The sequence below is a fragment of the Pan paniscus genome, chromosome 8 (genome assembly GCF_029289425.2).
Source record: "Pan paniscus chromosome 8, NHGRI_mPanPan1-v2.0_pri, whole genome shotgun sequence".
Taxonomy (NCBI): Eukaryota; Metazoa; Chordata; class Mammalia; order Primates; family Hominidae; genus Pan; species Pan paniscus.
The window spans coordinates 144,766,456-144,782,448 of record NC_073257.2 but is presented as its reverse complement, the minus strand read 5'-3'; the positions used below and the strand labels follow the sequence as shown (position 1 = coordinate 144,782,448).

Here is a 15,993-nt window from a genome sequence, read left to right as displayed (position 1 = left end):
GCCTACGTGTCATGCATGTTTCTGAAGAGCACAGAGCAGAGAACAGCTGCACATTTTTTCAGGAGAACCAGCAACCTGGTGGCCTGTCCCATTTCACAAGTTTGAGAGGCTGGGCCACTTTGCTCAGGAGCTTCTCAGCTGATCCCAACCGCGGACACGAGTGGAAACTGGATGCACGCAGGGGCCTGCCTAGCCCCCGACACACGTCCACTGCCCCCGGACACATGTCCACACAGCACACAATAGGTGACTTCTAAATAGGAAGCTGGAACCGAACCAGTTCTCACTCCTCATGCACCCCATGGAGCTTGGAGAGCCCGTGCCACCTGGCGTCCCCTGGGGGCACGGAGAGAAGCCAGGGCGTGGCAGGAAGCACAGTCGCCCTCTGTCCATGGGACAGGGTCTGATGGGCATTGCTGCTCAGACAGACTGGGCTCTGGGGATGAGCAAGGGAGAACAGGGACGCCAGAGTGGCAGCGGCTTCCTCAGCCCATCTGCTCCAGGAAGGGCTTCCCTGGGAGTGTTCACAGACGACTCAACAGGAGGAAGAAGCCTGGGTGAGAGAGGTGTCCTGGCCGGGCTGTTGGGGGCACTACCCTTAATCCACAGCCAGGGGTGCTCCCTGTGGCCCCCAACACCCAGGGAGAAATGCAGGAGGGGCTGGTTCCAGCTGGGTCTGGGGAAGGCCAGTGTGGACTGCACACAACCGCTGTACCCACAGGCAGGAGGTGCTGGCGGGGCCATGCCGCAGAGCAGCAGGACGCGGGGCCTGGACGCTGCCCAGCAGTGACTGACGCGGGAGTGCCAGGCATGTGGGCTTATCTGAAAGCATACCTGCTGGGTGGGGGGGGGCACACAGGACAGGGGCGCACCTGCCCCCACAGTGTGGGAGCGGCTGTGATAGGGCGAACAATCGTACTCCTGTGCTAGCCTCTGCAGGCACTGCCCCTCCCCCCTGCCCCTCCCCCCTGCCCCCTCTCCTCCCTGCCCCTCCTCCCTGCCCCTCCTCCCTGCCCCTCCCCTCCCTGCCCCTCCTCCCTGCCCGTCTCTCCTCCCTGCCCCTCTCCTCCCTGCTCCTCCTCCCTGCCCCTCTCTCCTCCCTGCCCGTCTCTCCTCCCTGCCCCTCTCTCCTCCCTGCCCCTCCTCCCTGCCCCTCTCTCCTCCCTGCCCCTCCTCCCTGCCTGTCTCTCCTCCCTGCCCCTCTCTCCTCCCTGCCCCTCCTCCCTGCCCCTCTCCTCCCTGCCCCCCCTCCCTGCCCCTCCTCCCTGCCCCTCTCTCCTCCCTGCCCCTCTCTCCTCCCTGCCCCTCTCTCCTCCCTGCCCCTCTCTCCTCCCTGCCCCTCCTCCCTGCCCCTCTCTCCTCCCTGCCCCTCCTCTCTGCCCCTCCTCCCTGCCCCTCTCTCCTCCCTGCCCCTCTCTCCTCCCTGTAGGATGCGGGCAGCAGCCCCTGTGTAGGCTGCACGGCAGATTGTTTGCTGTGGCCAGGCTGACTGGCCCTGCTGACAAGGCCCAGCTTTAGGACCTGAGCAGGCTGGGCTGGGTAGGTAGGGTCGCCACGGCCCGAGAAGCAGACAACAAGCTTAAAAGCCTGGCTATGTCGAGGTCTTGGGGCAGGGCCGACGGCACAGGAGAGACCAACGGGCCTGGGAGGACCCCAGAAGGCAGGCTGGGTGGGGGATCACAGCTTCGCCACAGTGCTCAGCCGCCCTGAACCACAAGTGAACAGCGACAGTTCACACCAACTCCCCGAGCTGTGCTCAGAGGAAGCGGCAGGAGCGCAGCCTCACTTCTCCAGGTGGGCGTCAGGGTGAAAGCCCCTCCTCTGACTCCCGCCTGGTTAAAATATTAACCAATTACCACGCCGCTCTTGTGTACACGGAGCAGGAGGGTGCAGCACACTGCAGAGAAAACGGTTCTGACACACACCCGTCACAAGCAGGACCTCATCAAAGCTCTGCCTTCCCGTGCAGCCTGCAGGCACCACCGGCAATGCTGGCTTCAGACACCCGCTTCCAAACACGCCAGCTGCCACTGCAATTCCTGAAAAGGAGAAGACCCTAAAACCAAACAGAAAGAACTAAACAATCACAGCTGTGGCAACGCTGAAGCTACCGAGCGGGAGAAGGAAGCGGCACAGACTTCCAAGAGGGTCTGGGGGGCTGGGCACGGGGGCTCACGCCTGTCATCCCAGCATTTTGAGAAGCTGAGGCGGGAGGATCGCTTGAGCCCAGGAGTTTAAGACCAGCCTGGACAACATAGTAAGACCCCTGTCTCTATACAAAATAAAAAAGTTAGCCAGGCATGGTGGCGCACACCTGTAGTCCCAGCTACTTGGGAGGCTGAGGGGGGAAAATCGCTTGAGCCCAGAAGATGGGGCTGCAGTGAGGCGAGATCACCATTGCACTCCAACCCGGGCAACAGAGCAGGAGGCTGTCCTGGGTGCTCCCCTCGCCCATATCTCGAGGGACAAAGCTCTCCGGGTGACCAGAACCCTTGGCAGGCCTCTTCCGTGGGACGGGTTCCCTCACTGTCCTCCCCCTCGGCACAGGTCTCACAGTCTGTATGAGCCACAGGCACCCAGGATTCGTGACCACCAGGCGGACGGGCGGCCTGGCTCCCTCCTGGGCACCCAGCTCGCAGGCAGTAGAGTTCATTTTGCTAGATAATTATTACACTATAAATACACATCTAAAGACAGGAGAACATAAATTATGGCCCACGGAAAGTTTGAAAGGGGCCTCCTAATCCCTAATTTAAGAATATATGTGTCCATTACAGAGAGAGGACCTCTGGTTGGACTTGTCTGGGCAGTTCATTCCTGTGTTGCGTATATTTTTGTCTTTTTCAGAAGCTAAAACTCGATCTTGCTCAGCAATTGTTCAATGAAAACATCCCTCTCCCGCCTCTGAGAGTCCATCTTTCTTTGGGAAGGAGTGATTTTTTCCCACTGGACGTGCTCTGAGTATGATAAAAACTTTGAAACGTTTTGATGGGTAGCGATAGAACTTCTAAACTTTTCCATTTTAGTAAACTTCACAGTGAGGCACACACAAGGCTGAGTGCACACGGGACATGGGTGTTCACCAGCCCACTGCACCCTGCGCCGGCCCACAGCCCAGAGGCCTCCACCGGGGAGGGCGGTGGGAGGTGATTCCCCGCCTGCAGTAACAGCACCCTGTGGAGTCCCAGGGCGTCCTCTCCACCTGTGCAACCCGGCTTTAAACTCACTTGTGGAGCTGTGCGCAGCAGCGGCTCGCTGCGGGTGGCTGCTGTGGCCTCCGTGTCAGTGCTGAGTGTCTGCCCCACTCTTCACGGGGTGGGTGCCGCGGCCTCCGTGTCAGTGCTGAGTGTCCGCCCCACTCTTCACGGGCACTGGGGATACTTCCAAGTTTTGGGCAGTTCTGGAGTTGGCGTGTGGCCCCCTGTGGGTCCCTGGGACCCCTGCAGCAGTCTGAGAGGGGAGATCTACATTGACGAGCACACTAAGGTGATATTCACTGATTTCATGGAGCTGGCATTGCACGGATGTGGCAAATGCTGCCCGAGGTGGTAAAACTGCCGGCGCTGGCGTGGGAACCAGGCAGAGGCCGGGCCGTGCTGGGCAGGGTCTCTCCCAGGGTCAATCCCTCAGCACTAAGCAAAAAGCTACCTTCACTTACGAGGGAAGCAGGAGAAATGATTCCTTGTGTTGAACCCCAGGCCTGGGAGATGGAGTCTTGGGTTGGGTGGGATGAGATGAGGCCTCCAGGGAGTCCTCCGCCCAGAGGGATGACACGGCCCTCGTCTCTCAGGGGAGCGTGCCTGCATCTGAGTCGTCAGCTAAAGCAGCTGCTCGTTTTCACGGACACCATATTTTGCCAGAAAGATTGACAGACAGACCTCGGTGGCTAACAGGCATTTTCTCCAGAAGGGCGGACGAGCCTGCCTCTTCCAGCAGCAGCGGATGCTATTTGTTGCCAATGACAAAATTTAAGCTTTCAAGGAGACCCGAGGGTGTTGGAAAACGTATTCCTCCCAGAGGCTGGCGGCGTCCCCACCACAGAGACCCCTCCACGGAGCTCGGCCATATTCTGAGGAAGGTGCTGCTCGCACTGGGTGCCAGACGTGCCGCGTCGAGACTCCTACACCCTGGGTGGCTGGGATTTCCCGGGGCCTGTGTGTGCGGCTCCCAGATCACGCCCTGGCGGAAGGAGACCTCCCCGTGCATGGGTACTTTTTTCACAAAAATGTTACTTATGTAAACATGTGATTGTGTTATTTTTAAAACGAACTAATAAATATTTAAAAACTGATGGCCATGACCAACAGATGGAACCCACATGGACAAAAGCTCCGGGGTCCTCAGTAGCTGGAAGAGGGAAGTGGCCAGGCCACCGGGGCCATTTCGATGGTGGCATGTGGTTTTCTTCTTAATAAATGAATGATGCAGTCTCTTCACTACGTAAGGAGTCCACAGACACAGGGAGCCCCCAGGCAATGGACGTGACAGTTCCCATCCTCCATACGCTCAGCGTCCACACAGACAAAGAGGGAGAGCCAAACCCCGGCTGACTATGCACAACACCACGGCCTCCGCGAGGAAACACAGTGCCCCCCACATTCCGGAAGCTGCGACAGGAGCCACCCGATGGCCGGCGACACTGCGGTGACTTGGGAGCGTTCCGCTCTCTGGCTGCGGAGAGGCTGACCTGGGGGTGGGTACCGTCGGGCAGGCCTGGGCCTGAAGGCTCAGCCTGCCCAGAGGAGACGATAGCATCCTGAGGGGGACGCTGAGGCCACGAGGGGTGAGCAATGTGCCCAACTCTGCAGTGTCGGGGCAGAGCTGGGACTCTGGTTCCAGAGGCACCGCCCTCGCCAGCCCTGTTCTACACGGGGTTTCGTGAGAAATGCTAACGCCTGGAAATGTCGGGCTGTCACGCCAGTGGAGCGGCCACCGAGGAGCCATCTTAAATCTCTTTATCTTAGAGTTAATGGCGGTTAATTCTCAAAGTTAAACTAAAAATTAGAAATTCACTTCTAGCTAGGATGCGCAAAAAGGCGGCAGCTCCATGCTACCGCTGGGGTGTTCAAATCGCCGCCACCTGAGCCTGGGCTGTACCGGGAGCCACACGTATCAGGAGCTTCGGGGTGGGGGCTGCAGGGCTGCTGTGGAGGCACACACCACAATCCTGCCCTGAGGGCCTTGGCGTCTGGGGAGCCGGGCAGACCAATGCTGGGTGAAGAAAGCCCATCGCCACCTCTGCTCACCACTAAGGGCTGACGCCACCTGACCCCGCATCCACTCAAAGCCGCCTGGTTTCCAGAGACCAGAGTGGGCAAGACTCATCCCTGCCACCATGGGTCCCTCATCCCCCAGTAACTCTAAGCACACGTGTAGAGCTTTAACACGTCACACCCGATGGAAATAGCACATGGCATGAAAGGCCTTCGGGAGGCTGTATCCTGGATGCTGTCCTGGCCCGAAGGCACCATCTTACAGCCCAGGGTCCTGCCCGGGAGAGTTCTTTATGTGGAGGCAGAGGCAGCCCAAGGTCCGGCCAGCCTCCTTCCCGCCTGCTCACCCTCCTGCTCCTGACCACCTCAAACAGGTCACTTTTGTGGCTGTCCCTAAAGAAGGCACTAGGAAGAACCGTGCTTTTAGTTAAGGACCAAAATTGAGGGTTGTATAAATGTCTGAAATATTAGCACCTTTTATGGCAAAACGACAGACAGCATTCAGTTACAATTCATTCAGAGCAGAGTTCTATTCATCCATGGGATCAGTGGCAAACACCTTTGCGGGAGAAGACCCCGCTGGTCTTCAGAACCATCCGCCAATGACACATTTCCTGGCGTCACTCTGCCAGTGTACGCACCAATGCCCCGGGTGCAGCTATATCCGGAGCTCTGCGCTAGGAATGCCGTCTCCTCTCAGGGTCAGCAGGTGCGGGCTCTCCCCATGGAGGGTCTACTGCCCGCGGGAGGGTCCTGCCCACCAATGCTGACAAGGTGCCTTGAACCACTCCAAGGTGGTGAGCTCACCTCTGCCCAAAACCAGGGCGGGGACTGTGGCAGTGATGGGAAGATGTACTTGGCTGCTCGGCCGGTTTGCAATGCGTTCACTCAAACAACAACAGCAAAAACCATGAAACGATTCTGAAAACCGGGAGTCACCGCGGGAAGGAGACACTGCCAGACCAGCAGGTGCAGATGGCAGCTCGGCTCCCAGCTTCTGAGGAGCTGGGTCAGACACAGGCCTCAGGGGCCAGGCCGTGGCAAGGACGCCTCCCCACGGCCTCACAGCCCTGGCAGCCTTCAGGAAAGCACAGGAAGGCCAACGTGTCCTGACAGGGGCAGAGCTGCATGGGGAAGAGTGTGAGGCGGCAGGTGGACGAGCCTGGCACGCAGAGGCACTCGGGACCCCCCACCAGGGCAGACGCAGCGGGAAAGCGGAAGCCGATCTCACCCAGCCAAATGCCCAAGAGCAAGCCTGGCCTGTGTGGGCACCTGGGAACGCTGAGGGTCAGGGTCCACGGATCTTTCTGGAATGCCACTGGGCGCGTGCGCACCCTGGGAACGTTGAGGGTCGGGGTCCACGGATCTTTCTGGAATGCCACTGGGCACGTGGGCACCCTGGGAATGCTGAGGGTCGGGGTCCACGGATCTTTCTGGAATGCCACTGGGCGCATGGGCACCCTGGGAATGCTGAGGGTCGGGGTCCATGGATCTTTCGGGAATGCCACTGGGCGCGAGGGGCTCTCTGGGGGCCCGTGTGTCCAGCAGTCAGACTTCAGATCCAAGCGGGATGGGGGAGCCCTCCAGGAAGAGGGGTGTGAGCCCGAGATCCCCTGGGACTTCCTGCACCTCCCATAGGATAAGGCCGGCATGCCTGGCAGTGAGCCTCGGTGTCTTTACAGAACAGGAGAAGCTCGTGAGGAGGACGAGAGGCCTGGGCCACCACTGCCTTCTGGAGGCTCCTCCAACCTGTCCAAAAACTTCCCCTGGACACCAAAGTGCTCCGTCACTTTCAAGGTTCAGACCTCAGCACTGCCTCTGGCTTCAGGAAAGCCTGTGTCCCCAAGCTCCCTGAGGCCGCACCTCCGGCTCCCACCCAAGCTCCCTGAGGCCGCATCCTCCGGCTCCCACCCAAGCTCCCTGAGGCCGCATCCTCCGGCTCCCAATCTTGCTCCCAGCTGACAGGCAAAGTCCACATCTGCCAGTGGAAGTCCCCTGCGGCTTCCAACAGTGAGAACTGCTCTGTGCCGGCAAATCTGCATGAAAACGCACACAAACATCCACACCCAGGCACACATCTCCACGCGTGAACACACACACGTGTACACACATCCGTGGAACACACAGCCACATGCATGAGCCCTACACACGCCACACATGTTCTCACTCATGCTGTCACTCATGCTCACATATACAACCATGTACGCGAGCACACCTTATACACACACATCCACAACTGTGTGACGCACGCCCCACGCACATCTGCACCAGGTCTGCACACACACGGACACCCACGCAACATTTGCACATTCAAACCCAGGCACACACACGCATGCCTTAAACACATCCACACCCACACAGACACACTGCATTTGGAGGCCCCGATATTCCCAGAAAGATCCATAACACACAGTCCCCGTGGGCCCCTCGTGAGCAAGTCTGATAAGAACGTATTTTGCATATTGGAAAAAACCTTTTTTGGAAAAAGACAACAGAATTACTTATTACTCTCAGCTGCTTTTTTCATGTCATGAAAAGGGCAGGAGAAGGTGCAGTTTGCACACAAGTGCAGGACACACAGATACATGTGCACACACAAAAACACTATGCACACAAGAACACACACGTGCACACAGACGCACACGTGCACACAGATGCACAGGTGCACACACAGATGCACTCGTGCACACACACTCGTGCACATGTGCACACACAGACGCATACGTTCACACACAGATGCACAACACACACGTGTACACACAGGTATGGTACACACACACTCTGGATGCACACAGAATGCACACACTCATGCCCAGCACAAACTGGCACACACAGACACGCAGATGCACCAGAGACTGGGAGGGTGGAGACGCCGCCTTCCCAGCCGGGTTCATCCAGCAAACAGCATGTTCCATACCTGGGAGGGAACGAGATGTCCAGTTCATACAGTCTGTCCTTAAAGACAGACAACTCCTTGTCAAACTCCAAGAGCTAAAGAAAAGAAAGAGCAGAAAATAAAGTCACATTGGTTTTCCTCGCTGGGGGCACGTGTGTCTGTGTGCAGCTGGGACGCTCAAATGCTCGGTGTGACATCTGCCCTTCCCAGAGCCGCCACATCTGTCACCAGAAAGCTCTGTGGTGCCAGCAGGCTCTGGTGTCCGCCTGCCTCTGCTGCAGACAGTGGGACCTGCCCTGCCCGTTATAGATGTGCTCTGCCCACCCAGAAAGCTTTCTCTGTTGGGGATGCCAGAGAAGCACTCATGGCCTCGGGCACTGCCGTGGCAGCCCCAGTAGCAGCCCCTCTCGGCCTCTCCTCCCTAGTGCTGGCTCCCCCAGCAGAAGGAACACAGCTCCTGTCCTGCCCAGAGTGTCAAGTAACCTGCAGAGTGAGCAATGTCAGCTTTGTGAGAACAGGTCAGGGAAAATGGCCCCAAGGTGCACACTGGTGAGATTCTGGCAGCAGCTCGGGGGCAAAATGTTCATTCCCACATGCACGGGAGGCAGCAAATGGCCTTGCCCCCTGAGACTCTTCCAAAACAAGCCCCAGGCGGGCATCGCCTCCCACACCTGCAGGACTGGCCCACCGTATTTCTGAGCGGTCACCACACACACCCTCCCACCGCAGCAGGACTGGCCCGGCCGTGTTCCTGAGTGTCACCACAAACACCCTCCCACCCCTGCAGAACTGGCCTGACCGTGTTTCTGAGTGTCACCACACACACCCTCCCACCCCTGCAGGACTGGCCCGACCGTGTTCCTGAGTGTCACCACGCACATCCTCCCACCGCAGCAGGACTGACCCGGTCGTGTTTCTGAGTGTCACCACGCACACCCTCCCACCCCTGCAGGACTGGCCCGACCGTGTTCCTGAGTGTCGCCACGCACACCCTCCCACCCCTGCAGGACTGGCCCGACCGTGTTCCTGAGTGTCACCACACACACCCTCCCACCCCTGCAGGACTGACCCGACCGTGTTTCTGAGTGTCACCACGCACACCCTCCCACCGCAGCAGGACTGGCCCGACCGTGTTCCTGAGTGTCACCACACACACCCTCCCACCCCTGCAGGACTGACCCGACCGTGTTTCTGAGTGTCACCACGCACACCCTCCCACCGCAGCAGGACTGACCCGACCGTGTTCCTGAGTGTCACCACACACACCCTCTCAACCCTGCAGGACTGGCCCGGCCATGTTCCTGTGCGGTCACCATGCACACCCTCTCTGGTGCTATTCATTAGTCATGGCCCCACAGCTGTGCAGGGCATGGCATTGAGCTAAAGCTCCCTCAAAACCACACCATATCCCAGCTCTTCCTGTGACCTCGTCCATTATCCCTGAAACGGGCAATCAGCAGCCTCATGCACACAGTCATTACCCTGTGCCAGGCTGCTACCTGAGCCACCGGCCCAGGCCTCCTGCCTGGAGCACAGGCGTTCACAGCCCCACCGCCTCCTGCCTCCTAAGAGGGCTCCAGTTCCCCTTCCAGGGAGCAACTCCCTCCCTCCAGCACCCACAGCCTCTGGGAAGGGCCCCAAGTCAGCTCCTAAATGGGGTGGGGATGCAGCGGAGGCCTCAGGAGACGGATGCCCCTCCTCAAAGGCAGAGTAGGGGCATGGGCTCTGGAGCAATTCTGCACATGCGTGTTTATGTGTACGCAGGCATGTGTTTGCATGCAGGCACGTTTATGCATGCACAGGCATGTGTGTGTTTGCATGCAGATGTGTTTATGCGTGTACAGGCATGTGTGTTTGCATGCAGGCATGTGTTTATGTGTGCAAAGCCATGTGTGTTTGTATGCAGGCATGTTTGTGCATGCAGGCACATGTTTATGCATACACAGGCATGTGTGTGTTTGCATGCAGGCACGTGTTTATGTGTGCACAGGCATGTGTGTGTGTGCATGCAGGCATGTTTATGTGTGCACAGGCATGTGTGTGTTTGCATGCAGGCATGTTTATGTGTGCACAGGCATGTGTTTGCATGCAGGCACGTTTATGTGTGTGCAGGCATGTGTGTGTGCATGCAGGCACGTGTTTATGTGTATGCAGGCATGTGTGTGTTTGCATGCAGGCATTTACTCAGATACATTCACACACAGGCCTATAAACACGCATCATCTCTAGGTCATTCTGGAGCTTGAGTTTGAGGCTTCCCCACATCAGAGATGCAGCAGGGTCCCCAGTCCAGCGTGGGCCCTGCTGGCTTCTCAGGTGTGGAGGTGAGGAGGCAGCAGGGAGGCTGCCAGCGCTAGGTGCCATGCGGTTCTTGGCTCTGCGGGCACCAGCTATGAGACTAGGAGCCCAGATTTCCCTAAGGCCTGTCCAGGAGCATCTATGAGATCTGCTGAGAGTCAGAAAGGAGCCACTGCCATCCTGTGGCTTTCACCAAAATGCTGATGGCAGGTTCCCTGAATCTCTATGATACAACATGTTTTGAGATTTCAGGAAGGCACTGGCAGGAGGGGATCAGATCTCCCCTGCACCACCAAACCCTCTCATTCCTCCCAATGTAACTCAGACCTTTCAAGAATCCCAAGTATGGTTTTTAAGTTATTTATTGATTTATTGAAACAGAGTCTCCCTCTGTCACCCAGGCTGGAGTGCAGTGGTGTGATCTCGGCTCACTGCAACCTCTGCCTCCTGGGCTCAAGTGATTCTCCTGCCTCAGCCTCCCGAGCAGCTGGAATTACAGGCGTGTGCCACCACTCCTGCTAAGTCTTTATTTTTTGTAGAGACGGGGTCTTGCCACATTGTCCTGGCTTGTCTGAGACTACTGGCCTCAAGCAATCCTCCTGCCTCGGCCTCCCCAAGTGTTCTACCGTGCCCAGCCCCAAGTATGTTTCTATATTACTGCCATGCATGAGTCCACAAAAAGCAGCTCGCCTTACATGTTTTTAAGCTTTACACAAATGTTCTTCTTCCTTCTTCATCCCACCCTGCTCCAGAAGCTCAGCTACTCCTGGTTCTCTGTGGGACTTGCTGGTGGGGCTGTGTCTCTCCATCGCCAGGTACTGTCTTTATGGTGGCCAGTGTTCTGAAGGCTGAGTTGGCTGCTGAGAGAACTCTAAGTGTGTGGGTGGGGTTTTCCACCAGCTCTTTGATTGAACGCCTCCACTTCTCCTGGTGTGTATTTTTGTGGTTGTTCTGGAAACCCGCTGCCACTTGCATTCTTATGTAATAGGACATTTTTCCCACAATGCTTTAAAAATATTCTCTTCGTGTTTGACGTTCCGCTGTTTCACTCTGACATGTCTGTGTGTGGATTTACTTCCGTTCCTCCTGCTCAGGACTCACCATGCTTCCTGAGGTTTATGTCTTGGATAATTCTGGAAAACGCCCAGCCATTGACTCTCCAGTGTGCCCCTCGTGGACCCTCACTGCGCAAGCACTGGGCTCTTCCCTCCTCTCCCAGCCCCGACCCTCCTGTCCCATCCTGCCACGTTTCTGTGCTGCATTCTGGGCCATTCCCCAAGCCTGCCATCCCATTCCTCAATCCCTTCTCCAGCTGTGTCTACTCCGGCACTTAATTCATCCCTGGAGCTTTTAATTTTAATGATAATACTTCTATGAGTCCTACTTTTTTTTATCTGTTGGGATTTTTTTCATAGTGTGGTACTTATGTTTCTAATTCTGTCATGCTTTTAATAATTTACAATATTATAATTTGTATCAATTATTCGATGATTTGGCATTATTGATGGTCTGTCCTGCCTTTGTTGTATTTCTGGACTCTTGCTATCTGTGGAATGTGTCCTTATGTGGTTCACAGTTTGCGACTGTAAGATCGTCTTTGGTGGGTCTTGATTTTTGGGAATTTTTTTAGTTGTGACAATGAATGTGGACCTGCCCTCCAAAGTGACCGACTGGGTCCCCTGCACCGCACTGGCTTCCCACAGCTTGGAGTCACCCAGGGTGACTGTTTATGGCTCTTCTCAGCAAGCCTCCGCATGGTACCCCCAGGCTCCGCCCCACCGTGCTGTCCCCCACCAGCCGTGCCATCCTCAGCAAGCTTCCTCGTGGCACCCCCAGGCTCCTCCCCCACCGGTGCTGCTCACCTGCTGAGCACACTATTCCCAGGCTCCTCCCCACCGTGCTGTCCCCTGCCACCCCCAGAGCTCCATGGCAGGGATGTGTCTGTCTGTCTTGTTAACCCAGAGCAGGGCCTGGCTCGGAGCAGGCACCCAGAGTGCTGTCAAATGAACACATGTCCCTGCAGTGCACTGCAGTGCCTTTCCCGTTCCCAGCGTGTGGTCTCCAGACAATCTAGGCATTTGCTTTCTTTCTCACATCAAGTTACTGCCTCGATGACACTCCAGTAAAACTTGAAAAGCTGGAGATGCAAGTTCATAGCAGTCTCAGGGGCCCGTGCCACCCAGAGACAGGCATGTGGCACCCGAAGACGCCATGACCTCTGTAGAGCACACCAGGGAGTCGAGGTCGAACCAGACGTGGCACGAAGCCTGGCGGTCCCAGCACATTTTTAGTCTAAGAATCCAAAGAGCCTGGCTTTGTGTTTTGCTTTTGCCAAGTGTGTATTTATATTATGCGGACGCAAACTCTTTCTGAAATTCCCCCTGGAAACGAGATGCTCTCACCAGATGCCAAATTCTTTCTCTGAAAGTGGGTCCCTCTCCCCGCGCTTACGGTGGAAACACTGCCTGCTGTGTCCCGAGATGCAGGGCGGTGGCCCTGTCTGCCACAGAGTTAGACCTGGGGCCTCTCCTCAAACTCCCCTCAGGAAGACAGTGGACAAAGGACCGCCCAGGAAGGACAGGCCCAGCTGTGCAGATGGGAAACCGAGCGTCCTCCTGCCTTGACCTGGGCCACGGGAGAGAGGGGCCCGGGCGTCATGAGGAAGCACACGCTGCGCCACAGTCACCCCGTACCAGAGATGGGCACAGAGGAAAGGAGAGTCCTCAGCAAAGCTCCCGCTCAGGTGAGCCAGAATGACAGCTCTGCTGTGTGGGGCCCTCCGATGCCACGTCCTTAATGAAGTTGTCCCAGATCAGCATTCCTCCAACCTTCTGCAGTGACCCCAGAGCTTTCACAGCTGTGGGGGACGCAGTCCTGGACAGCACCAAAGTGCAGGGGCACAGATGGCCTCTTGCAATGAGGGCTCTGCTCACAGTGGGCCCACAGCTCTCATGGAGCACTCAGGGAGCTCTGGAGCCCAGAAGGACCATCGCCCCTCGCAGGCGTGCGGCACAGCGTCCGACCCTGGCTCTGCCTCCAGCAACCACCAGCACCCCTCAAGTCCTCAGCACCCCCAATCCTCGGTGCTGGCCCTGCGCCTGTCTGGGCTGCAGCCAGGCCCGGGCTGTGCCTTCCCACGTGGGCCTTTGAGGGCCTGGGGCTGCTGGGGCTGCTGCACCTCCTAGAAGCAGCAGGTGCTGCAGAGAGGCTGGGCATGTGAGCAGAGGGAACGAGTAGCTGGAGCTCTTGGCCGACATGAATTCGTTTAGCTTCAGAGAGCAGAGCACCGGGCTTCCTGCACGGTGTGGCTATCGCCCAGGGTGGGTCATCCCTGCCTCTGGCCGCCAGGGTCCACGGCGTGGGGTCTGTGAGCACGATGCTGCGTGGCTGAGCACTGAAGTCGTGAGGCCGCAGCCCTGAGTGAGTGTCCCCAGCCTGGTGAATGCACCGGGCACAGTGAGCACGGGACTGCGCATCAAGGGGCACGTGAACAAGAATAGGGAGAACAGGCCTGGGGGCTCTGAACAGGGCCGGGGGGCTCTGAGGACACCAGGGCTACCTCCATGGGCTGGCATGGGCATGGGGCCGGGGCTCCTGCAGGGCAAGGGGGTCACTGATGCTTACGGCTGGGGCTCCTGCAGGGTGAGGAGGGCGCCGGGCCATAGGACACAGACTGTTCACTGTAGCCGGACACCCCTAAGAGCCCCCCACCACCTCCCTTCCCGAGAGCTTCGATGTTAGCAGGAATGGGGGTGCCTAGGGACACACCCTGACGTGGAGCCCCACCTACTGGAACTTCCGATGCTGGGCCCCTCCGGCTACCACAGCACAGCAGCGAGCGAAGCCCCAGGCAGCCCCTAACGCCTGTTGGTGCAGGTTCTGGAAGCCGGAAATCCCAGGCTGAGGTGTTTCTGAACCACTCCAGGCCTGTGCACCCTTTGCAAGTTCCTGAGGCAGAAGCCACGGAGTGTGGCCACAGCTTCTGTCTGGCATAGCCCATGAGGTGCCTCAGGGGATAAGATCCCCGACCCTCCTCTGTACACTCGCGGGTGGAGAGACCCTCGCCCAGATTACAGGATTCTGAGGACCCCTCACTACCCCGGGGGTCTTCCCTGGTGCATCCAAGCTGGCACTGAGGGGCCTGGGGACTTCCTGTCCCCCTAAGGACACTGCTGGTCCCTGGGGGCTCCGAGCGTGTGGACGGGCATGACCTCACTGAGGCCTGGGCCACGCTGACCTGCTGCACACTCAGGGCCTCAGTCAGAAGCATACCATGCACAGTGCTCTGGAAATCAGAACGCCGCCTTCGGGGAGAAAAGTCTCTGCAACTCCTCGCCCTAAATGTAAACAGAGTTCAATATCACTGTTGGCTGAACCAATGATTTGCATTGACAGGGAAACGTGATGGCAGAAAAATTAAAAACCCAGCTTTCCAATCCTTTTCAGGAGGAACGCGGGTCTGACTCCAAGTGACGAAACCCGACCCTCAGGAGACAGGGCCACCGGACACCGTGGGAGAGTCCCACAGCCACAGGAGACCCCACGTGGGCCACATCCACAGACGGCAGCTCTCAGCCTTGTGCTCCTCATGAGAGGAGACAAAGGACGGTCTAAGGCTTTTCAGCAGCTCTGGGGGTCCTTCCTCAGCACCTGCCCATAGATAAGGCAGTCCATGACAATAGGAAAACAGCCGAGCTGGGGTCAGCTGGGGACCCATTCCATGGTGCTGTGCTGTCGGGTCAGCTGGGGACCCACGTCATCGCACTGGCCCATGGGGTCAGCTGGGACCCAACGACATTGCACTGGCCCATAGGGTCAGCTGGGGACTCAGGTCATGGTGCTGGGCTGTGGGGTCGGCCGGGCACCCACACCATGGTGCTGGGCTGTGGGGTCAGCCAAGGACCCATGACATCGCACTGGCCTGTGGGGTCAGCCAAGGACCCACACCACGGCACTGTGTTGTGGGGTCAGCCAGGGACCCACAACATTGCACTGGCCTGTGGGGTCGGCCGGGGACCCACGCCATGGTGCCGGGCTATGGGGCTTGGCTTTCCAGCCTCTCTGCTCCGCTGTGGCCCAGCCCTCAACAGCCACCAAGTCATCCATCCAGGCTGTTTGGCAAGAGTTCTGCACACACACAGTCACGTGTCACGGAACGACGGGGATACGGTCTGAGAAACGCACCCTTAGGCGATTTCGTTGTGGGACATCACAGCGCGTGTACGCTCCCTGCCTGGGCTGTACGGTGGGAGGCCTGTGGCTCCAGGGCTGCAGACCCGCACAGCAGGCCACCCGTAACACACTGTAAGTACCTGCGCATCTGAACGTACCTAAACGTACAGAGGGAACAGTAAAAACAAGGTCTAAAGAAGAAAAAGCGTGCGCCTCTGTGGAGCCCCACTCACGAAGGGAGCTGGCAGGGCTGGGACGGGCTCGGGGTGAGCTGGTGAGTGGGCGGGGGTGAGCGGGAAGGCCTGGGATCAACTGTGCACTGCAGACTTTAGAAATGCCCAGCGCTGAGAGTAACAGAATGTCAGACTTTATAAATACGGAGCGCTGAGACGCTGAGAGTAACATAATGTACTG

General features: G+C 57.9%; 1 protein-coding gene across 2 annotated transcripts in view; it reads right to left on the bottom strand.

The window, feature by feature from the left end:
* INPP5A (inositol polyphosphate-5-phosphatase A) overlaps positions 1 to 15,993 on the bottom strand; it is a 254,391-nt gene that overhangs the window by 7,216 nt on the left and 231,182 nt on the right. For both annotated transcript variants that reach the window (XM_034951471.3, XM_003816261.6), the window contains exon 12: positions 8,131 to 8,204. In XM_034951471.3, the coding sequence (XP_034807362.1) occupies positions 8,131 to 8,204 (74 nt within the window). The remainder of the gene's footprint in view (positions 1 to 8,130; positions 8,205 to 15,993) is intronic.